General features: G+C 29.6%; 1 protein-coding gene across 1 annotated transcript in view; it reads right to left on the bottom strand.

The window, feature by feature from the left end:
- LOC129975756 (glutamate receptor ionotropic, NMDA 2B-like) overlaps nucleotides 1-26778 on the bottom strand; it is a 145619-nt gene that overhangs the window by 19297 nt on the left and 99544 nt on the right. The window contains exons 10-13 of the mRNA XM_056088951.1: nucleotides 19668-19688; nucleotides 13592-13812; nucleotides 5040-5200; nucleotides 4061-4242 (exon numbers count right to left, since the gene is read on the bottom strand). Coding sequence (XP_055944926.1) covers nucleotides 4061-4242; nucleotides 5040-5200; nucleotides 13592-13812; nucleotides 19668-19688 — 585 coding nt within the window. The remainder of the gene's footprint in view (nucleotides 1-4060; nucleotides 4243-5039; nucleotides 5201-13591; nucleotides 13813-19667; nucleotides 19689-26778) is intronic.

Here is a 26778-nt window from a genome sequence, read left to right on the forward strand (position 1 = left end):
AAAAAGGAAAAAGTAATATGTTTTTTTCAAGAATATTATTTATTGGAACATGTCATTTGAGAAGAAAATGTATGCTCCAATGCATTTACTTTTTTGAATGATAATATATTTGAAAAATTTCTAAAATATATCTATATATCAAGAAAAATGTCTGCAAAATATATTGGCAGATTTTCCTACTATTGCATTTATTAGAAAATTTAATTTGAGTATAAATGAAATGCATCTCGTAGACCGCACCTCTTCAGTTAAGTCCTAAAATTTCCCCTCCCCAGTTAAGGGTTAAAATAGAAAAATAATCAATCTCATATTTAATACCAGGCATACCATTGGAGTATCACCAAATCAATTTTTTCTTAGAAATAAGAAAACAGAAGAAAATAATCATGGTATATTATAGAAATTGTTAAAGCACCTATTTTTGATAATATATATAAAAGTAAGGCAGCTTATCAGAGAATTAGCAAATATTGCTACTTTTGCTAAATAATGCGAAATTTTCGGACAAGTTTCAGAATTTGGTTACCATCACTATTGAAATGTTAAATGATGGAACACTCATTTTATATTTTCCTGTAAAAAAACTCCTGAGTTATAAAGAATGTATTCATGATGTTGGCAATCTTTAAATTGCTTCTAATACAACTTTGGACTCCCAGTTTTGATAAATTCACTGATAGCATTGAAAAATATAAACTCTTTAATTGTTTTCGTATGGATTCGATAAAAAGAGATATTGTTTAACAGAGTCCAATACCTAAAGTTACTGCTTTATAAAAACATACATATAATGTCATCAAATAGTTGACTATGGATTGCTAGCTTCCATTATCGAGATAAATCTGTAAAACACTACATTATTATATATCCTGTATAGAGGAAAAATCCAGACAGTACTGCTGTCTATAAAACGGATTCGATTTCGTCAAATTGTAATTCATTTGAAGCCTCACTGCATTTAGAATGACATGTCATCATCATAGTCACTCCTCAAATCATCTTTCGTTTTTGAGATATATCGCAAAAAGATCTTGGTTAATAGAGGTCTAATACTTAGAGTTATTACTTTATACAAACATGCATATCATGTCATCATATAGTGGCTATCGATTGCTAGCCTCCCTTATCGAGAAAAATCTGTAAAACACTACAATATTTTACAGTTTGCACGGAGGAAAAATCCAGACAGTACTCCTGCCTATATCACAAGTTCGATTTCGTCAAATTGTAATTCATCAGAAACCTCACTGCATCTAGAATGATATATCATCATCATAGTCACTTCTTCAATTCGTACTTTCATTTTTGATTCATATCGCAAAATAACTAGTCAGAAACACCAGTTTCTTAAATTAGAGCGGTTGAATAATGTTTATTTTCCTCTTTGCTATTTTGAATACATATCAAGATACTCAAATGTTAATGTTCTTTTTTACATTAATTTTTCAGCCAAATGCGCAAGAATAACTAAACTTTTAATATTTTCATTTGGGTTATATTTAAATTTAATTCATCCAAGTTAGTTTACTAAATGAACGTTATCAATATGGTGAACGAGCAGTTGGTTACCGAAGGCTGGTAATTTGAATAATAATTAAATAGATTCCTCTAGCAATTCTCTTTGGTAACTAAAAGACTAGAATTGCAGTACGGTAACAACTAAATGTGGCACGAATGTTTAAATGGTTTTGGATAGTAAATTCATAAACTAACCGCTGTTCTCTCGTATTATTTTCCTGATTATTAAACAACGATATCTGGTGAGAGTGTAAAGTTAATCCGTAATTAAGGAAATTAATCAAGTATGCCTCATTCCACTGCAATACACTTCGGAATCTAATTAGTATAATTCTGGATTAAATTAGTGTCGGCATTTGCGGCTTGTAGGTGATTAATTGTGCAATTCAGTCTCTGAGATTTCAAAATGTTTAGCAGAAGGCTGGATTCCCTTTCCCTTTTCTTATTTCAGATACAGGTTATACAGCGTTACAAAGCAATTAAATTCCTTTTGAATTAATTTGTATGCAATGACTGCATGCAAATATACATATATTTTTTTTATTTCTGATGTAAATGATTCCAATTTAATTTACTGTTAACAAACGGGTTAATATATCTGACTCTGCAAAACTCCTTTCATGTATAAATTAAATCTTAAAATGAATCAAAAATTAAATATTACAATTATATATTCATGTATAATTTAGTTTTTAATAATATATTATAATAAACAAAGTCCATTTTATAATATAAATATTAAAATAAAACAATTTAAAAACAAGTACAGACAGTAATTATATTTTTAAGTAAATTCTTAATTTGCCTACCAAATCAATACACCTAAACGATCTTATTTAATTTTTTTTTAAAGAAAAGGGAATAACAATTGATGAAAGAGATTGTAAAATGAAGTTAATATCGCTGAAAAGGCTAAAAAAATTAATTTTATTCATTATCAGTTGGTATATTTTTTTCGGAATAACTTCCTCCTTACTTTTCGTGGACAAAAGATAGAATATTCGTTTATTTCTTAAAGCCTGAGACCTCTTCAGCAGTTAATTACTTGTTTAATTTCCTTGCAAAAACTTTACTTTTCTTAACTTCAACTGAGTATTTGATTTATGCCAGAGTTTAGGAAACATTTCTTTGAAATCAATGAATCCTAATAGAAATGTATGCAATCGCTGTGTAATTCTTACATATAGGAGCATAAACATCGTTTCTCGTAATATCTTTTGCTTTTCGAAACCGATAAAAATTTATGTAATAAATTAAAATATAAAATTAAAAAATAGAGTTAGAGTTAATATTAAATTAATATTAACTCTAATGCATTAATTTATTTAAAAATTAATATTGCATCAAAATGTAATTGTAATACTTGAGATAGTGAAATTTTGCATTTTAAGATGATGCAAAAATATTCTTCTGGCAGAATTTTTAACTTAACTATAAATTACTGTAATTTTAAATTACGTGGAGAAAAAATTGATTTTTTTTCAATTTATATTTAAATGAATATTTAACAAATTATTGAGCAGTATTCATTTTGTTGTCTGAAATAACAACAATAGATAGTTAGGTTTAATTCAACCCATCTGTTTAAAATATGTGCAACGTAACAACGTATATATATGCTGTAACTGCTATTTATACTAAGATTATTTCCATTTGATTACTTAACTATTCATTTAAATGTAAAAAAATAAAAATTAAACCAATAATTGAATTTTGAATTCTTCATTCCATTTCCCTTTTGGAAAAATGAATTTATTTCGTATTCTGTGCAGTAATCTTTATATTACTTTAAATAATATTTGGAAGTTCTTATTATTAATTCTGAAAAATATGCGAATTAAGGACTGAAATATATGACTTTCATATTTGATACTTGTATAATTTTCCTCTGCCTTAAAGGAAACGGAGTATTCTCTATATTTCCTATAGATATCTATTTTTCTAGTAAAAGATGAGGCTGCAATTGCTTAGGTTTAAAGTTTTGAACACAGAATCCACCGGTAATGATACTGTTGAGTTATGGGTTCAAAACTTGATTAAACCAAAGAACTGCTATGCAAGCGGATTTGATTCTCATGAATCAGCAGGTTCATTGTCTTTTCGCTAGTGTGGTGTGGAAGCTCGGAAGAAGATTTGTCAGAATATTTTTAATGTTTTATTATTTCATACGTTTTGAATTTTATTCTTTTTAGAGCTTATTTTCTAATATTTCTCTTATAATATGCTCCTCCATAACTCTATTCCTAAATTTGTTGTTACCTTACTGTTAAGTCAGAGGTATTATAATTTGTTTTTTTCTTTGAAAAATATTTGATATTAAGATTGATATATTTACGATTTTACAACATACTTAATACATAAATTATTCCAATTCAATTTAATTTATTTGCTTTTAAAAAAGAGTGATTTTTTTTACATTGTGTACCTATTATTGAATGCTGATAGGATCTTTTTAACATCGAGTAAGACAATGAAAATGGTGGAAAATATTTCAGTTATATTTTTATTTTTAGAATAAGAAAAGGTTTCTCATTTTACTTACCGTTTTCCCTGTACTGAATCATTGCTCTGTTAAACATGCCGAGGTACTTCGAATTCTTCGCAAGGGCAAAACCATATCCTGTCATTGCATACCATGTTCCAACAGTCAAAAGACGACATTCGTTATCTTGACCTGCCAGATATTCTAATACTGTGGCATCATATATAAAGGCATCAAGTTCTCTGAAATCAGATTTTCACATGATATTAATGCTTGTTCATCTACTTTCATTACTTTTAATGTAATGCAGATGGTTTGTAATCATTTTTTAAGGAAGGAATTGATTTCACTCTTATAATGTCAATTTGATAAATCCGATTCAATTAATGAAGCAAAACAGTACCTATGTATTGAAAGGAAGGAACAGTACCAGGAATAATTTTAATTATCCCCACTTACGTGGTGAAATATTTATATCTCTTTTGCTAATTATTCAAACTTGAACTTAAATTTCCACATGAAACTAATATTTTACCATTTGTTTTATTTTTTTCATACCATTATTAATTTACTCTTTGTTTCTTAATTTAGGGATTAAAAGGTTAAAAAAAAAACTGGGTGACATATTTCAATCAGAAATTAATCTTAACAATAAAATTATATATTCTATTAAATTAAACACTTGGAATGAAATTTTGAAAGAAAATATAAGTGAAGTCAAATGATCTTTCTTCTTTATGGTCTCTGGAGCTAAATACATCCACAGCGCCATCTAGAGCAAGTCTAAGAATTTACTTCAGATCCGTATAAGTAGGTTAATCAAACCTAGCTTTATACTTTTACTAGCAGAGGGCATACTCCTCCTCATATTAATCCTTTGTAAATAAACGCATCCAAAGAATCATCTAGTAAGGCTCTGATAAATTAGTTCAAAACCATGTAATTTACTTAGTTCTAACAGCAGTATTTATCTGCATTTTAAAACCTATGAAACAAGAAAATGATTAGGAATAACAGAAATATTTTATAGAAAACTTACCCTTTCTTTACTGCTTCTACTCCTTTGACAACTGTTGTTCGATTGAATTTTCTCATCCACATGTACATCTCAAACTTGTTTTTCTTTAAAATTGCCTCGGTGTTACCATACGGTATAGTACCAAACCGGAAAGGAGGTTCTTCACTCATAGGATTTTGTAACTAAAAATGCAGTGAATCTTTTTTCAATACTAATATTTAAATATGAAATATTTTCTGATATACTTTAATAAGAAAAAAGAATATTAATGAGATGAGGTGAGCGCTTCCATAAAGCATATTTCAAAAGAAAAAAATAAGTAAATCTTTTATGTATTTATATTGTGTCGAAGCACAGCTACATAGAGTGCATTAATTCTCTACCTAAAATGCTTTATTTTGGCTGTAAGGATTTTCATTAAAATGGATTTCATATATGCATTTTTAATACCAAAAATTGATTCTTCTTTTAATTTTTAAATTCTGATGCATTATTATAAATATTTCTCATTCTTAAATCAAGATTTTACTAAATTGACAACCAGATGTGGCCAGAAATCTATATACATTAATCGATTAACGAGTGATTAATTTTTGAAAATATTGTTGTTGTTTCTAATGGCACTTGCCATTGACAAGCCCGCTGTTCGAAGACAGCCGGTTTAAGCCCGAGGGGGAGCGCCTCTTGTTTCTATAGTAGGGCCATCTAACCCTTTTGAAGGGGCGGGCTTCATTCACGCATTTCATTCACTCAACCACAGTTTCCACTCACCACAACATTGAAAATATTAAAATAGTATATTGATATTAATAATACGGAGGAATACAATAATTTTTACCTTTGCTAAGTAAATTCAGTTGGACAGTACATTTCTTTTTTTTTTAATTTCAATATCATGTTGAACTCTTGTACATATTTTGGAAATAATTTCTTGAGATGAATACAGAATTAAATATTATCTTTATTGCTATACAGAAAGTATTTATAAATAATTCCCAACATGTAAAAATATAAAACGACGCTTGCTAAGAATTTTAAATGTTTATTCCGTGCTCAAATCAATTGCTTTAATGAAGAGCAACTTGGGTTGTAAGAAATGGCATTGTTTTTATTTATTTAGAATTTATAAGGAGTCACTGCTGAGATATTTTCAAAAATGCTTACTCGATCAAATTTTGCACATTTGTTTTTAAAGATGTCAAAAAGGATTGCTAATATACTCGATATCAGTCCAAAAACGACTTATGAATTTCTTCAAAAACTAGACAGTCACGAAAAGAAAACAAGAACACAAAAGCCAAAAATAAATAAATAAATAAAGTTCCTAGATGCAAGCAAACTATTCTGTATACAAAGAGTGCATATGTTTCTAATTTAAGCACGCTTAACTCATGTATCAAAGCAAGATATTTAATATAACTCGAAATAAGTAAAAGCAATCCTTTTCATAAAGCAAAAATGCTGTGATTTAAAAAATAATAAAATTATAGCTTATTGTCTTAGAGGGAAGATCATGATAAATGGACTGCATTGGTAAATTTCATAAAGAATTCAGAATTCTGAACCAGTGAGTGACAGAAATTGAATAATCTAATTAGCAACTAGATACTAAGATAAGTTATAGTTTGATTTTTCTAAATGATTAACATAAACTGGAATAGGTTAAAAATGCTTTCTTATAATGTATACATCTTAATTGAATAACTTAATGAAATTGAAAAATTTCGGGGAATGATGATTTTTTGCGTAAGTGAAAAGGAAAAACTGTTTGAATCTACCACTGATCTTAGGGACACTGCATTATGTATGGATGATTCTTTTCAAACTGAAATTCAACCTTTGCATCACCTTGCAATCAACGTTGCTCAGCACTATCACCCAATGTTTTTCAGCTGATAAAAGCTAATAACAAGAAAGTCCATTGCATATGTATTTTTCATTTCAATGGCAATATCACAGTTCATCTTTTTTTTTTGGGGGGGGGGGTCACAAAGTTTTAAACAATAGAAACTGTTTACGTTGTGACATATTTTACTTTTGAACATTTCGTTTCCACTCTTAATACTTAAACGGATTGATAAATATTTTCTATAAAACAAATTGATGAAGAATAAAATCTGAATGTTTCTGCAGAAAAACTATGTTTATCTACTTTTCACAGTGTGTCCAGTAAATCCTAAAGTAGTAAACTAATTAATAAAAATTCGTTACCATTTACTGTTCTAACTTTGCCCTTATGAAACTTTAGGCGATTTAGATGAGCGAGGATAGAACCTGGGACCTTGTGGTTCGCAGTCCAGTAACAAAAGCAATTGCTCGTGCAGCGTAGTTGTTAACTGGCTTATATATTATTCACCACAAACCCATGCAACTATAAGTAAAGTGTGAAAAAATGAAATAACCACAGTCATGTTTAATTTCTGAGGTACTCCATATATCTGATATTCATAGACTTTTGCATCATGCTTTATAACTTAAACTATCTACATCTAAGTCATTTGAAGCCGGTCATTGATGGTCTCTCCATGCCAGGCAAATATGACCACCTGGTACATAAAACGAAATATTTAGTTTTGACCTACCTCCCCATCTTGGTTTCCTCTGCCATGCCTTTTCTGATGCGCTATTAGTAAATGAGACAAAGGTTGGATAACCGCATAAATGTCTGCGAATTTTCAGTTTGTCTGTATTGAAAATTAAACGCCATATAAATTCGACACTAGAATAAAAAATCAAACATAAATGCAAAATATACTCAGATTTGACATGATTTTCCTTTCCCAATTTTTACTTGTTCATGTCATTTGAGACTAGAGCTCAGTAAATCTGAATGATATCTGATACCCTCGTACGTGCTTGCGTGCGTCCACATAATTTTAAGCCGGCCATTCATGAACTGCAGTGTCATACAAATCCTTCCAATCGATTGAACTCTATGTGTGGCACAGAATATCCAAATACGGCTTTTGAGCCAATTAATATCCACAAACAAAATTGGGGCATGTATGTAGGAATTAGTTAATTTGGCATGATCTTTTCCCTGCAATTTCCACCTTTCTGTGCGTTTGGTGGGAGATGTTAATTGTAATTTTACGCCGGTCATTCACAAGTTTTCTACACCTGGCACTTGCGGCATTTCGAAACAAACAAAAAAGTCTAGAATGTAAGTCTTGATCAGTTACTTTTGTTGCAACATTCTCGTCCCGATTTCCCTTTCTATTAAACACTTGAGTTCCAGGTTCAATAAATAAAAATATGGGAATAATGTTTCTTTAGATGCATTTAGAGAGGGTGATTACGGCGTTTCGTAGAAAGGTATTTCATGTTGGCATTCGAATAAAGCAATCATGACATGTACTACAATCATCTCATTTACGGGAATAGATTGTCTGTGAGTACCACTCTTGCATTACTTATAATGCAATTTGACTTTGTTTAAATTACGTTTTGCCCTCTGTAACATATATATATATATATATATATATATATATATATATATATATATATATATATAGTTTTTAAAACGAAACTAAAACTAAAACGAAACAAAAACAGTTTCGAAATCGCAACTAAAATTTATAACCTATTTAAACTAAAACCAAAAAAAGAACTTCATAGTATTTAGAGAGCGCAATTGCAGCTACTTCTAAAACACAGATGAATTGATACAAAAGTATTAGAATCAAGTTAATAGGAAAAAACCAAAAGAAATTAAACCAAAAAAATTATAAAAATATAAAAATAAAAATAAAGAATCCGGCCTGAAGACTTTTTCAAGAAAACAGAAGTCTGTTTTTCCTCACAGAAAAATCCCTTTCGTTGAATCCCTGCCTGAGGGTGACCCTTGAAAAAGTCTTCAGGCCGGATTCTTTATTTTTATTTTTATATCTTTATAATTTTTTTGGTTTTTTCCTATTAACTTGATTCTAATACTTTTGTATATATATATATATATATATATATATATATATATATATATATATATATATATATATATATATATATATATATATATATATACATATATATATATATATATATATATATATATATATATATTGTTACAAATCTGTAATTTTGCTTCCCAATGCGAATAGTGTCATCATAAGAAAGACCGTTTTTCAGCCATCTGTATTGGATGCTGTCGGATGCCGAGCCGGTTATCCCAGAACTTGGCGACCAATTTGGCGACTTTGGCGACAAAATGGATAATGCTGGAAAGTTCGAGAACTTCCACAACAGTATCCAATACAGATGACTGAAAAACGGTCTTTCTTATGATGACACTATTCGCGTTGGGAAGCAAAATTACAGGTCTGTAACAATATATTCTTCAAAAATAATAATTTCCCAACAATTGGAATCGTTGAACTTATTTCTTTAATCCTTGTAAGAAAACTGCATATTTTAATTTACAATCTGCATTCCTGGTGTACTAGAAACTTAGCACTAGCTCTTATTATTATCAATCGGTATTAATACATATAGAAAATAATTAAAGATTTTAGAAGGAAAATAATTAACTGTCACAGTTTGGTAGTTAATAATTAAAAAAAAACTTCATCTAATTTGAAATTAAATTATTATGATTTTAAAAGTTTATCTTTCTTAATGTAATTCATTGCCCACTGAAGTTTAAAAGCTATGTCATTTAAAAACTTTACAACTATATTGGCTATCGACAATATTCTTAAATGCTAATTTTATAAATTCTAATGCAATTTTTATAAATAATAAATTGTTGGGTAGTTTCGATTGTGCCTTTTTTTCTCATAAATGTGATTGAAACTCATTTTAGAGCTTAGAAATCACTTTAACGGTATCGAATAAAACCTTTGGATTACGTTTATGTGATCATAAAATGTTTTAGAACTGAAATGCTGTGAAGTTTGTTTTATTGGCAAATGCTTTTAAGTGAGTCTGAAGCATAACATCAGTTCCTACGTTGGATAAGACGGAAACCTAAGAGTAAGGAGATTCTTAAAAATACATATGAGTTGTTTTCTGATTAAATAAGAAAGTAGACCTTTTAAATATGCTAGTGAAGTACTTAAGACTAAGTGAATAAGTGGGCACTTCAGAGTTTTAATCCTTAAGAACACGCTCCCTTTTTTTAAATTCACAAATGCACGGAGACACTTTTATCGTAAATTGTTAGAAAAATGCTTCTTATCAAACTGATTTTCTAGAAAGGACATTTAATTTTCAAACATTTTTAGTGTATATAAATTGTACTACAGATTCAAACGTGATTTTCGTCTTGCAGAGAAAAACGTTTTTATGCATTTATTCGTTCCAAATCTATTTCAATCAAATATTAATAATTATACATGTAATAATTCTCTTTTCTGCATTAAAATATTTAAATTATAAAAATCATACATTTTGTATATAGTTTATACTTTATATCACAGCCACAGCTTTAAGAAAATATCTGGTGCTAAACACCCTATGAGGAAATCTCACACTAATTACCTAATAAGTCAGTCAATCGCAACTTTTCTTCTTATAATTATTTTGTCTGATTTCTTTCTTAAACCACGCATGAATTTATAGGATGTAATAATAGTGAATTTCTTTTTCAGGAATTTTCAACAAAAAGAGATGTTGGAATCATAAAGATTTCACTTTATTCTTACAATTCAAAAGAAATTATTTATTTCAATTTCGAAAAAATAATTATTAAGTTAAAAATTTGAACAAAAGAAAATAGTTACTTTAGAAAACAAGGACATGTAATATCTTTCTTTATAAAGTTCCGCATATCTAGAAAGCTAATAATTCTAAAACAAAAAAGGGCATATAATTAAGGAGAAAATGACAGAAGACTAGATATTGAATTTTCAATAAATTCTGCATCAAGTGGATCAATTCTGTATTTAATAGATTCTCCATCATTATAAAATGTCCCTCAGTTGGAATATCTTTTGAACAAAACGATTTCATTTGCTTTGAAAATTATTGGCTTATATTTATACCAATTTTGAACAGATATCTGATATCAATTACCATTTCTTGGAAATCGAATTTGACAGATTCACCTACTTTTTTATTAACTTCATATTCATATATTTATATATAGGAATCGTATAGTGAATAAGGAACAAATTTTGGACTTCATTTATGTTAATTCATAAGTTTGAAATCACTTAAATGAATATTTCCTTAGAAACAGTTTGTCATTTTTCATTATAGAATACAGGCAGGTAGTATAGGGATGAATTTTTCTCTACAAAGGGAAAAAAGGAGTTATTCTATTATCCTAAGGTTCTAATGTTTAAAACATAATTTAGCTTTTAAAGCTCATCCGTGTGTCAAACGCTTAGCATCGATTATTTGAGAAGCATTAGAATTAGGAAAGGAGTCGACAGCGATCATCTCTCCTGTGCAACACAGCATTTCGTAATCATTTTACCGATTAAGTACATATTTATTAATCCTTCGCAATATTACCAGCATGCTCGATGCTTTCAAATTCTAAAATTAGCCTAAAAATCTAGCCTATAAGTTCAACTACTTTAATAAAAGCATTGCGTGACAAATATTAACAATTTAAGAAAATATAAAAGTTGTCCTTGCTTAACAATTATTTTGAGAAAACGCAATAACATGAAATGTCCACTTATTTCATTTATTATCAAAAACGTTAATTAACATTTCTATTTGGAAAAACCTAGTGCTATTTTCCTTCGGAATCTGAAGGGCATAAGGATGGGATTTTATTTAGAATTGAAGAAGTGAAAAAAAAATTATAAAATTCAAAAAGAAACACTTTATAACAACATAAATGCTTTAAAACCAAGCGATTCAGTTCTAAATATCAAAACGTAATTCCACCTTCTTGTGTTTCTTGAAAATCAATTACATTGTGTAAATAAACTCAAAATATTATATAGATTTAACAGCTTTTAAATAGAAATAATATGCAAATTCAAAACATTAGATATCTTTTTATGTATTTTTTTCTACTTGACTGCGCTTTAAGAATAAAAATGTTCTTTCTTTGTTGTAATTCAAAACTTAACTGTAGTAACTTCAGTCTTACCATAAGCGATACTAAAAATTCATTTTTTCATTAAGATTTTTTTTTAAATGTTCTTTCTTTTATATCGTAGTGATTTCAGCATTTTTGTTTTAATTCCCTAACATCGAACCAGGTGGTCTTGGGCACTCAAGATTTCATCTTAATTTCAAAGCCACCTGGTGTCTCTTTGAGAGGAGGATGAAAGTTGGCAACCGAAATGGCTATTGCAATAAAGTTTTCGGGGTCTAATAATTCTAGTAGGGTGGTGGTTGCTGGGGTCTTTTCATCCGAGCAATAGCAGCGCTCTTTAAGGTATTTAAAGATAGCTGGGATTCAAGTAAAAGGTAAACTGTGTGTTTTCAAAATTTCAGATTCCATGCATGCATATCATCCGGAAAGATTTTAAGGCTAAAATGTACAAAACAAATCTCTTTAACTGCATCTCGGTAGATGACAAACACATATACTTATTTCAAATTTAAAACTATCTTCCAAATTTGAAAAACAATTGTACTAATATAGAAGGCAATAATTATTCTATTACCACTATGGAATTTCACGTGGTATTAGTCACAGAATTAACAGTGAAATATTGCTTCATATTTATTTCTAATACCTGCAATAGCAAAGAATTTAGGCTAAATAATAGAAAGAAATCCTTTCAACTGCAGCGCAATAAATTGTAAACATAGATAATAATGTTTTTTTTTTTATACTCTTAACTATCTTTCTAATTTAGAAAAGATTTGTATTAATTACATTATTCCAGGCCTACATTATTCCATAATCTCTATGCATTTGCAGCAATAAATACAATAACGGCATTCGAAAATAATCACAAAAGTGAACAACGAATTATTGTTGGAGGAACTATTTTTAAAATCCCTGACGTTATTCCGAAATGATTATTATACGTTTGGATTAAAAGAAATGTTCCTATAAATACAACATTCATCAATTCATTCAAATGTTCACATAAATAAAACATTCATCAATTCATTCAAATGTTCCCATAAATAAAACATTCATCAATTCATTCAACTGTTCCCATAAATAAAACATTCATCAATTCATTCAAATGTTCCCATAAATAAAACATTCATCAATTCATTCAACTGTTCCCATTAATAAAACATTCATCAATTCATTCAACTGTTCCCATAAATAAAACATTCATCAATTCATTCAACTGTTCCCATAAATAAAACATTCATCAATTCATTCAAATGTTCCCATAAATAAAACATTCATCAATTCATTCAACTGTTCCCATAAATAAAACATTCATCAATTCATTCAAATGTTCCCATAAATTAAACATTCATCAATTCATTCAAATGTTCCCATAATAAAACATTCATCAATTCATGATCAATAAAAATACGATAATTATATCAGAGCTGTCTATAAATTATTGTTTCATGTTTATTCTTTAAAATATAACAATAATAGTTTAGAAAATCAGCAAAAATTAAATTGTAAAATAGATTATTCTGTTCTAATTACAAAGTAATACATAACTTACTACAATCAAAAAAATTATACTTACTCTCTTATCATCTATGCCGGACAAATCATAATATTCTTCTCTGGTAATCATGAAGGCAGCGAGGTTGGCGGTGTAGATGGCGAGAAAGACGACTGCAAACATGGCCCACACACTGGACATGAATCTGGCTGTATAACCCCTGGGGCAATCTACATTGACGGCTGCTCCAAATAATATTGCCCACACTAACCAGTAAGTGCGGAATAACGAAAACTTGTGATCTGAAAAAATAAAATAATTCGTTTTTTTTTATTGAATTGCACTCAGGATTCATGAATATTTCGTCTCATTCCTGTATTACAAATAAGCTGTGTTCAAACACACATCTTAATGCATATCGCTGGCTGAATGCTGTTGTACTATAACTACACAATTGATGACTCGTGGGTAAAAGCTTAAGTAAAGGCTAGGATTATAACATTTGAAAAATGCACAAATGCTGTTGACGGTATCTAGGAGAAATTCATAATTGCAAAAAATAGATAAAACAGATCATCAAATGAAACTAAACTATAATGAGTGGTACAACAGCCCATGTGGGTCAAGGCTAAAATTCCCATATCTGCTTTCTTGTCAGAGAAATTATTAAGACATCAAATACCTTAGCATTTACAGTTTCTTGAATGGCATTCGTTATAAACGATTAAGTTTCTTTATGCAAAGAATCAAGCCTAAAATGGCAGAGGTAATACTGAAATATCAAATTCTATTAATTTAAATTTTAAAAGTCTTCCACATATGACGAATAGAGTCGTATCTTAGGGGGGGGGTCAAAAGTCTGAGGGAATTCCTTGCTGAGAAGTCTATTATTTTAAAGAAGGGATTGAGATGCAATTAAGTTGGTTATAATGAATATTTATGAGCATGATTCATATGCATTTCATATGAGTAAGCAGACTCATATAAATCATGCACTTCATGTAATAAACTTTGTGCCATTAATATAAAACTGAGCTTCTTAAAGTAAAATGCAGGAAATATTATTTTGAAACAGATTAATACAGGCAAAATAAATGCCATTATTAAATCAGCTTCACGAGCCTTCACTTCACATCATATAAATGATAAGAAATATAAATAGCTACAAGATCCATTTAGATAGGACCCCAATAAAAATATGTTGTGGTTTTAGCAGCATGAGCCATGTTGTGGGATTTGAGAATTCCCTGGTTGTGTAAGCAGTAATGATGTATAAACCAGCAAGCGACATAATATCTATGAGTGGAACATAAGCGACAGAATGTCTATGAGTGGAACATAAGTGACAAAAATAAATGCAATCATTCAATTTCCGTTGCAATAAGTATTAGTGGAAGCAAATATTTTTCTCGAAAGCGTTTGGGACTGAATTTATATCACAGTATACAGTTTTTGGGATTTTTATAGTAATTATTAAGAAGCTATAGTTCTAGGTATGTCAAAAGGCCCACATATAGATAATTAAATTCCTATATATGTTATGAATTAAAAAATAAAATTTCGAAAATAAATTTTTATCATATCCTCATATTTTTACAAACTGATGCCAGAAATCATTATTCGAATTTTTATTGAAACAACTGAATAGCTGTTCCAGCACAATATATTAATATATTAAGAAACTATTATATTATTTCCCATTCATTGATAGAAAAAAAGAACTATAAGTACAAATTTGTATGTAAAAATAAAAGTAATGTTAATAATTTATGGGAAAATAATTTCTCTCGACGCGCCTTATTCATCACAGTTGATATTTAATCATTTATGAACTCCAATAAAGATATGAACTACTTTCAACTAAACTATAAGCTTGAGCAACTACATTAAGCTTCTTTCTATTTGATTTATTTCAACATTATTCAAAAACTCTTAATTTAATAATGTTAGATTTTTTTTTAAAACACTTACATACAGTTACTAAAGAAACAACATAAAAATGAAGTATCCATGCTATATCGGCACATCATGCAATAATTGTCAGTTGGGGTAAGTAATTCACTGAATTTCTTTTAGATATTACTGTCAAATCTTTGATTATCTAGAAGAAACCCGAAACTCTGATCAACTAATACAAAGATTTTTTTAAAACTAATTTTTCTAATAAATATATTTTTTGAATAATAATTTATTTTTTCTTGTAATAAATGACAATAATGTTTTGAATTTATTGGCGCATGTGTTAAAAAAGAAATTTTTCGGATTGTTTCGCTGCCATTAAGATTTAAAATCTTGTGTAATTATGGTTCGATATTAGTTATCATACGAAGTGACTAAACTTAGGGGAAGCTTTTTTAAATAGACAAAATCTTTTTAATAGAAGTTTTAAATTCTATCTATATAACACAGATCATGCAAAGGGAAACTATTGCATCATCATAAAAACTGGATGCATAAATAAGAATAAATGAGAAAATAATTTCAAAATAGAGTTTATCAAATCGTTGCATAGGATTTCAGCATTTCCGTTACTTTCGAATTACTTGATTAACTAATTAAATAAGATTTTCTTTTTAGATATACTTGTTTCTTGACCTTCTTTCCCTCCGTTTCTTTCGAAGCATTTGATCAACTAATTAAATAAGATTTTCTATTTAGATAGACTTGTTTTCTTCACTTTCGCGACCTTCTTTCCCTCCGTTCTTTCGAATCACTTGACTAACCAGTTAAAAATATTTTCTGTTTAAACTAACTTGCTTTCTTGACTTTCTTTCCCTCTGCTTTTTTTCGAATCATTTGATCAACTAATTAAATAAGATTTTCTATATAGATAGACTTGTTTTCTTCACTTTCCTCACTTTTTCGACCTTCGTTTTCTCCGTTCTTTCGAATCACTTGACCAACTAGTTAAAAAATATTTTCTGTTTAAACTAACTTGCTTTATTGACTTTCTTTCTCTCCGGTTTTTTTTCGAATCATTTGATCAACTAGTCAAATAAGATTTTCTATTTATATAGATGTGTTTTCTTCACTTTCTCGGCCTTCTTTCCCTCCGTCCTTTCGAATCACTTCTTGTCCAACCAGTTAAACAAATATTTTCTGTTTAAACTAACTTGCTTTCTTGACCTTCTTTCCCCACGTTTCTTTCGAAACATTTAATCAACTAGTTAAATAATATTTTCTAAATAGATAGACTTGTTTTCTTCACTTTCCTCACTTTCTCGACCTTCTTTCCCTCCGGTCTTTCGAATCACTTGACCAACCAGTTAAAAAATATTTTCTTTTAAAACTAACTTGATGTCTTGACCTTCTTTCCCCCCGTTTCTTTCGAAGCATTTAATCAACTAGTTAAATAATATTTTCTAAATAGATAGACTTGTTTTCTTCACTTTCCTCACTTTCTCGACCTTCTTTCCCTCCGGTCTTTCGAATCACTTGACCAACCAGTTAAAAAAATATTTTCTTTTAAAACTAACTTGATGTCTTGACCTTCTTTCCCTCCGTTTCTTTCGATTCAATAGATCAAATAGATAAGTAGCTTTCTCTATTTAGATAAACTTGTCTTTTTAACCTTCTACATTGAAAACAAGGTTTAGAGAGGAGTGATTTTTATCTCTTCTTTGGATTGAAGAACTAGCAAAGATAAATCTTCTAAACTATATAGGAGTTTCAAAAGAATATTAAGAGCTCTTTCACATCACTGGTAGCAACGGTTTTCGAAGAGGTGATGTGAAACCATTTAAATTTACGGGGTCAAACTCATCATTGGACGACCATGTCAAAAAGCAACCATGTAAGTTTATGTAATATATTCGTTTATTCTCTATTCTTGTTTCATAAAATACCTCGGTCTTAAATATAAGCTATTATCGTATATATTTAAAATAATTTTATGGTAAATTGTCTGAGAGCCAATTTTAAATTTAAACTACCTTTTTGTATTGACTAAATAACTTGCAAGGGAATAATTTGAAACATGTTACTAAATGTTTAGATGTAAGGAGGAAATATAAACATTACTTTAAAATTAAAATTTCCAACAATATACTATGAAGATCTTTATCAAAATCAATCAACCAGTATTTATTTAGCAGTTTTAGCGATAAATTAATCCAATGATCAGAAATGATTCTTTTTCAAGAAGAAATTGCCAAAAATCATTTAATTTTCTTCAAATCTGAATTCTTAATTTTTTTTTTTTTTTTTTTTTTGACTTGCAGAATCAGATAAGAAAAAAAATATTTCTATTCATTAAAGAATTACCAAGGATCATATCATTCAATATTCTTCAAATTTAAGATTTCAGCAGATTTTGTTATTTAGAAGGAAGTATGGACGAAATATACTTTTGAAGAAAATAAACGATTTTGATTTAAAATGTTCCTCAACTCCTCTCTTAGATTAATCGTTTCAGATGTACACATTTTTTTTCTTATGACAAACATCAAGATATTAGTTTAAAAAATCTTTCCTCAACAAAATGCACTATGGAAACAACAATATTGAATGTTTCTACACATTAAATATTGGAACTTAAACAACATTCGAATTTGATTAAAATTTCTTTGAATCCAAATAAGCTGCATTGCGGAATTATATTCATATCTTATCATATTTTCAATGACTTGTTTAATAGATTTTGCTATATCTCCTTTTCAGAATATTATGTGTTACATTCCGAAATTTAAAGTCTAAATAAGTGATTATTACTAGTTGAAAAAAAGTACCCAAACAGCAAGGCATTCTGTGTAATGACTACTACCCATCCATATAATTCATTTGTTCCAAAATATATTAATGGCAACAAAGATATCTTAAAAAAAAAAAAAATATATATATTTTTGTTGGTAAAAAGTTTACATTTTAAGTCATGCAACATCTTTTAAATAAATCAATAAATATTGGACGTATTTTTCTAACGGATTTATAAATTAAAAGTTTTATTATTCAATATATCATTTGTTGCCGATCTTATTGAAGGGAAGAATTAAAACTTCTAGCGATACCTCAAAGCTCTGACTTTAAAAATATCAAAAGAAATTCAGTGAACTATTGGTCTTTATTGGACATTTTTTGTATGACTACAACCAGATTTTGAAAAAGTTTCTTTTTTTTTTTCTGTTTTTTCTACCAGTCAGTATGGACTCTTCATAGTCCTGTTAAGGATTGTCGCGTTTTTAAATATTGCTTTTGTATCATATTGTTGTTGTATATGCTTCTAAAACTAACGAAGATTTTTTTTTTCTGTTTTGGAAATATTGTTTGAGTTTCTAAAATCACAAGTAAAGGCAGATGGGAGAAGTATCTCATCCAATAATTAATTTGAAGCCTAGTTAAAATAACAGAAATATAACTTTTCTACTCACAATCATGAAAAATAATTTATATTATTTTGGAAATTTAAAGACATTTCCGTGTTACTCAAAATTTGTAAAAGTACAATGTAAAGCATATTATATCAGTGATATTAGAAGAACATTTGTATCAGTTTGAAAAAGATTCTTTTTAAAAGCAGAAATAGAATTTTTTAATAAATTCTATTCAAAAGAAATTAATGATTTATTAACCAATAAGATATACTCAGAAAATCGGAATATAAAACAAGTTTCCTTTTATAGTCAAACATGAATATGCTTAAGATATATCATTATAAAAAATGTAGATATGAGGCAGCGATTGATAGAAATATTTTTGTCAGACGATGATGTTTCTTTCCATTTTTGAAACATGTTTTCCAATTATTATTTTCAAACCATAAATATTTCCGTGATTTAATTCTACAGTTCTTTTATAAAGCAATTAGTAAAGTAATTAAACCGTTGCAGGACAATTTTTACATTTTTTTTAATGCAGCATTAAATGGCTTTAAACAGTCATATATAGTCTTTGATTAAATTCCAGAACTGAATTAGTTAAGAAAATTGAAGCAGTAAATCTATATTCACATCAAACAATATTTTGAAAAATTAAGTTATGAATAAAAGATTTTTAAAAGACGAAATAATGAATTTCAAATTCCAAAAATACACAAAACACTCATATCTCTTCATGCACACTAACATCAAGATAAAAACACATAAAAGCGAAAAAGCAGATTTGGGTTATTGCAACAATGAAGGCTGCTCACAACACAACATCGATCACATCTAATACGAACCTGGTCCGGAGCCATCTTCTCCTATTCCAAGAGTTTCAGAAGTGGGCAAAAAAGGGAGAAAATATAATAAAAAATCAAAACAAATTCAAGTCAAAGCGGAGGAAAAAAAAGAATGATATATAAATCCTATTCTTGACTATCTAGCATTTAAGTTATTTTTTTAATGGAAAAATGAAGAACAGTCTTTGGTATAATTTAAATTCTATGCACCTAGAATATTTTTGATGAAATAAATGATAATGGATTTATATTTTTGGCTATAACATGTTGATATGCAAAACTTTATTTGTTAAAATAGTTTCTTAACAATTTAATAACTAAACAATGAATATTAAAATACATGAGAATTATTATAAAATTAGATGCATACAGTCTTATTTTAATAGTCTTTATATGGAACATGATTAGTTAAATGAAGCACGTAAAAATGAAAGTAAATTTGGTCTCTGTTACTTGTAGCAGTGCATCGATTCATGTTGCTATGGTATTATTTCACTCTTTCCTTATTCGGTTTCTTTATATATATCTAGATTTGTAGTTTTACTGAACATGTATACCAAATGTTATTTCAATAAATACAATATAAACCTAGAGTTTCTTAAAAAATACTCCTTTTATAGGGTTGTATGAAATATTTTCACTTTCATTAATAAAATATGTTTAAAGTGCAAAGACATTGTGTGAGAAACTTTGCATCTAATTTATGAGGTTAATTTTATTGATATTTTCTCTATTTTCCTGTATGTTTTTTTTTCTTTTTAATCGTGAAGAACTTTTGGAGACACCTTTCTCTCACGAGAAGAATGAGTTTTAGAACATATAATAAATAAATAATTCATAAATATATATATAAATATAAATATATTCGATTCATAAATATATATCAAATCTAAAAATTATATTTTAAGATATTTTAATAACAATTTCTTAATTTTTTTGAGGTAGTATTTTAACTTTTTCATTATTAATCGCTTAATTTACTTACTTAATTACAAGAAAAAAAATTAGATTGTTATATTTTATTCCATTACTTTAATATGACAGCAATAAATTTAGTTTCAACAAAATTCGTACAAGAAAGCAATAAATCAACCGAAATTTTAGCATTTCGCAGAGGCAAATAAATTTGGCTAGGGGTAGCAAGTCTTCCTGTAATCTGGACATTCCAGATTCAAGACCTGATTCTTCCATGTTTGTTCTTCCCTCTCTGTTCTATATGGAAAATGTGTAAAAGAGCCCTCCTGTAAAAAGGAGTTGTGCAAGCGACTGTTTGAGTGTCATCTTCATATGAGCTAGAAGTCAGACTTCTGCCCTTGGGTGCTCAGGGGTCAGGTTAGAAGCCACTGCTCCCCCTTTCTGTTGTAATGCGGATACGACATCATCATCATCATCATCGAATGAATCTGATTAAGTCAAATTATTCATCAAAAATCATCTAAGGAAATAGAAGTCATGCAAGCTAAAAATGTTAGTTTCTTTATACTTTTTTTTCTCTATTTATTTCACCATATTTATATATTTGTTTATTCTTATTTCGAAGAATCGTTTGATTCAAAACAACATGAAATTTTATAAAAATAATAGGAGTATATATATATATATATATATATATATATATATATATATATATATATATATATATATTGTTACAAAAAAATTTCTTCTACAAAATACCGTCGGTCAATCGCAATGACGCAGCGCATTTAGTCGCTATAGTTCAACAGCTTTTTTTTGCTGTCTAATCCTCCAGTTTCTTTACTTGTCGGCAACTCCGACTCCTCTCACACACATAACTATTGACGATCCACACCACTTCTTACCAGCTTCAGAGTGTCTGTCTTTTATAGCTCCGGGTGGCGGGGCTAGAATCTTCAGACCAATCAGGGCGTACCTAGGTGTATCTTTGTTCCTACTGGATGGATCGTGAAGCTTCTCGAACTTTCCTGTATGATACATTTAGTCGCCAACCTAGCTAAATTCGTCGCCAAATGGTCGCCAAGCACAGGTCATTGACGCACAGGACAGATCTTACAACGGTATTTCTCACGATGACACTATTCATGCCGGGTAGCAAAATTACAGATTTGTAACATTGCTTCCCTCTTTAAAGACTGACGTCCCGGCAGTCCCACTTCAATCCAACAGCTGGCGTAGGCTTTCGAACGATGTGATGATGTTAAGGCGTTTGGCGACTTCCGCACTTTCGAAGATGACAACATTTATTTATTTGGCGGCGACTAAAGATCCATCCGTACCTTCTCAATGCTTTGGACTCGGACCTCTTCGTCGTTTCGGATTGTACACCCAGACTTCATTCCGCTCCTTAAAATGCAGGATGTCCCATGGAGCCAAATATGGTATTGCAACAGGACTCTCCGAAACGAATTCGAGCCAGGATGGTCGGTTGGTCACTTTGAACTTCCTCCATAGAACCAACCGAATATCAGGATGGCCCAACAATGCCTTCTGGAGTCCGCTCGAAAGCCAGAGATTCGCCCTCGTCGCCAAAGCTTCCGCGGGAATATCTCCGCTTATTCCAGGCTCATTCTCGACACTTGAGAACTGTCCGCAGCTCTCAACACAGGATCTTCTAAAGAGCTCATCAGCCTTTGCTGGGAGAGTTCTTTTGCGACGACGTAGTTTGACCAGATATACAGGAGGTTCTTCGGCTTCTATTTGCATCACAATTTTTTGCAAATCCACAGCAAAGTCGAATTCTTGAAGGAAGTCCAGGCCGAGACCACAAGGATCAGCGATACCAGACACGTCACCTTCATCCGTATCACTCTGCAAGGAGCTACTAAGAGGCTTGAAAAGAGGTTGTGCAGTCAATCTTCGTTATAAATCCAATCCGAACAGGGTCGCATTAACACCTGCATCCATAGACATCGAGCACGGGTCGCCACTAACAGACCCGTCCAAACAGAGTTCATCTTCTCCATCCCCAAGTGTCTGCTCCTTCGATTCCACTTTAGGGGACTCATTTGGAGAATACTGTTTCAGCTCTGCCATTACTTGACACTCTCCCTGTTCGTGCCTCTCCTTTTTGAACTCCAGTTCATCCTCAGGATCTCCAGGCTCCTTTTCGGTGACAGCGGTCTCCATTCTATCTTCAGTCTTTTTTTTCTTCCACTTGGCTCTCGCTGTTTCTTTCAATTTCTTTTGTCATATCTTGGACTAGGGATTGCAATACCGGTATACCGGGATACCGAATACCGGTATTTTGAGCCATTTGTACAATTTTGTAATACCGGTATTCACAAGTTTAAATACCGGTTTTTCGGTATTTACTAGAAATATTTAAAATTGTCTCCACTATATGTTCAGGGATCGCGAACATAGCAAAATAGTACACGTTTTTGTTTTTATGTCTCCCTAACGGGCGAAATTAATTAGCTAATTAATGGTTTAATTAATTGCTTAAATCTAAATTAGGAAAACATTGATTGTATATTATGACTGATATTGTATCCATAATGACTGATGGAACAACAGTTATGAAAAAAGTTGGAAAGTTGATTGCTGCAAATCAGCAATTGTGCTATGCTCATGGAATTCAATTAGGAGTAATAGATGTATTATACCAAAAAAATAAAGAACATAAGAATTCAAATACTGTGGATATAGAAACTTCGGATTCCAACTTTGAAGAGAGTGAGAGTGATATTGACAATGAAAATAATGACAATGTAATTGTTGAAGAAGATATTGCTAAAGAGGATGAAATATTAACCCATAAAGAATTGCTTCCTTTAATTTATAAAGTTAGAAAAATTATTAAGACATTTAAACGTTTTCCTATAAAAAATAACATATTACTAAAATATATACTAACTGAAAATAAAACGGAATATTTGTTAATATTAGATTCTAAAACACGTTGGAACAGTTTACTCCTAATGATGGAACGATTTTTGAAAGTGAGAAATCCAATCCAAAAAGCAATAATCGACTTAAACCGGCAAATTAATTTTTCAGATAGTGAATTTGACTTAATATCCAGAACTGTATCAGCTTTACTTCCAACAAAACTGGCTGTTGAGGCATTATGTCGCAGAAATTCTAATTTATTAACAGCTAATGCAACAATAAACTTCATATTGCAGTCACTGAAAGAACAGTACGCATCACTATCTGAAGAACTATATATTGCATTGAAAAATCGCACAGAAGAAAGGCATACCGAAATAGAAAATGTCTTACAGTATTAACATAATTATAATGCTTTTAAATATGAAAATGTAAAAGTAGAAAAGAGACTAACCAATTCAAATCTGTTCAAGTTTATAGAAAATTTTCTTAAAATTTTTTACCAACAAACCTATCCATATTCAGAAGAATTCGGTACAATTATCGCAGATTATGATAACATTAATGTCGATTGTGAAAGGAATTGTCTCTTAAACAAAAATTAGAATTAGCGATAAATAAAAAAAAAATTCAACAAACCAAAATACAATACAGAAATCAGCTATATCCAAAACTATCCAATAAGAAATCGATTTATTTGTTAATGAGGGATTTAGAGGTAAATTCTTGGAAAAAGTATATCGCGCATTGCTAACAGTACCACCAACTAGCGTTGATGCTGAAAGAGTGTTTTCGATAGCTGGTAATTTTTGCACAAAATTACGTTCCAGGCTTTATGACAGTACAATTGATGCATTATGTTTTTTAAGATCACTTTTCAAAAATTTGTAATAGTACCACAGACTGAATAGTGATATTTACACTTTTTTGTGATTTAAATAAATAAGATGTTCCTTTACTTTTTTGTGATTCTTTATATACTGTTATAATTCATAGCTTACAAATTATTTTTGTGATATTTACACTCTCTATTAAAACTGGCAAATAAAACAAATAAACAACTGTGTTTTCTTTCTTTTTCTAAATTTTTCTAATACCGGTATTAAAACCGGTATCCCGGTATTAAGATCTAAAAAATACCGAATACCGGTATTGAAATTTTGGTCCGGTATTGCAATCCCTATCTTGGACGTCTTCGGTTTTGTTAATTTTATCTTCTAAAATTTATTTCTTCAATTCATTCTTTATTTCCTCATATCCGGCTTTCAATTCATCTTGTCCTTTCTTTATCTCTCCCATCATGGCAAGTAGCTCTGTGAATTTTTCATCCATTCTTCTGTTTCAAGGCATACACAGAAAAATCCAACTAACCCCACTTCTGACACCAAATGTTACAAAAAATTTCCTTCTACAAAATACGCAGCACATTTAGTCGCTATAGTTCAACAGCTTTTTTTGCTGTCTAATCCTCCATTTTCTTTACTTGTCGGTGACTCCGACTCCTCTCATACACATAACTTCTGACGATCCACACCACTTCTTACCAGCTTCAGAGTGTCTGTCTTTTATAGCTCCGGGTGGCGGGGCTAGAATCTTCAGACCAATCAGGGCGTACCTAGATGTATCTTAGTTCCTACTGGATGGATCGTGAAGCTTCTCGAACTTTCCAGTGTGATCCATTTAGTCGCCAACCTCGCCAAATTCGTCGCCAAGTCGCCAAATGGTCGCCAAGCTCAGGTCATTGACGCACAGGACAGATCTTACAACGGTATTTCTCACGATAACACTATTCATGCCGGATAGCAAAATTACAGATTTGTAACAATATATATATATACTAATCTAAGCAAACTGATTGCATAAGACAAAGCACACAATCTCGTAATCCCGAATATTTGCATTTATTTGAAAAACTATTATTTGTTTTTGCCTGCTATTTGATTGATAAAGTGAAGAATTATCTGCAACATTTTTTGTATTTTTCAGCGATTTTGAGAAAGCAGGCGCAAAATGGCATTTATCACAGATGTATTTACCGAATAATTATAAATCTACTTTCTCATAAACGTTCATTTTCGTAAGATTATAATTGAATTTTTAATTTATATGTGCATATCGGAATATACCTAAAAGAATAAATAAATATCCATGGATATCAATTTCAGAAAAAATCCAAAATCCATTATCATTGCTATCTTCCTATTTATCAATGGTACTTACAATGATACATACATCAACAAATTCATATATTCGGACAATGAAGAAAGCGAAAATTCTAAATTGTTCTCTTTACCGAGCTTCATTGCCTTTAAAGAAAAGTTAATTAGTTAACGATACATTTAAACAATATTCATCCTTTATTTGTGTATGTATAAAGGAAGTAAAAGATATTCTTTTAACCTTTTGCTTGGAATATATTTATAATGTAATTAACACAGCATCTAAAATCTTATTAAATTTATAAACATTTTCGTTTACGTGAAGTAATTTTATTAAAATGTTCATGCTTTTAATCTATTCTACTATTTACTTTAAATACTAATTTTAGTTATTTAATAATAACGAAACATAAGGAAACGTTTACATTTCGACGTCCTACGCATTCATTTAAAACTTTAAATCCGAAAACTAATTAAAACAGTTTTCTTTTGTTTTCAGATTTAGAATGAACAATATTTTTTTTAATATAAATATACTATTTAGAAGAAAATGGTTTTTGTACTAAATGCTCATAGGGGAAAACATTAGCTAGAATGCAAACAAATTAATCTTTTACTACCTAGAAACTTAAAAAGAAACTTTAAGGATATTTATTTGTGAAAAGGTAGTCACCAAAACGCTTTTTCTAAATGTTAATGGGAAACTCACTTTAGAGTGTAATTACTTTTTATCACTATTTATTTTATGCTTCTACGCAACTTTTTGTTTGCATTATAAAAATAAAGTTTATCTTAAGAAAACATATTCCGAAATAATTCTTGAGGGAAAATGTAATAACGACATGAACTTGAATGAAAAGTATTTCTATTAATTATTTCTATCATCTATTAATATAAAGTAAATCATTCCGTTATTTGAAAGATGTATAATCTATACATATAATAAAGATCAATGTGAGTGTGTGTGTTGGCGCCGACTGGTTGCCAAAAGCGGAACAAATAAATAACTTATCAAATTCTAATTTTCAATAATACTCTGAAGATGAAATCTCATTCTTTTGTTGATAAATACATTTTTTGTTTTTAGAAAAGAAAAATATCTTAGTAGTTATAAAAGATATTTTAGAGAAATATTTACTGTG

This window comes from Argiope bruennichi, chromosome 7 (genome assembly GCF_947563725.1).
Source record: "Argiope bruennichi chromosome 7, qqArgBrue1.1, whole genome shotgun sequence".
Classification (NCBI taxonomy): Eukaryota; Metazoa; Arthropoda; class Arachnida; order Araneae; family Araneidae; genus Argiope; species Argiope bruennichi.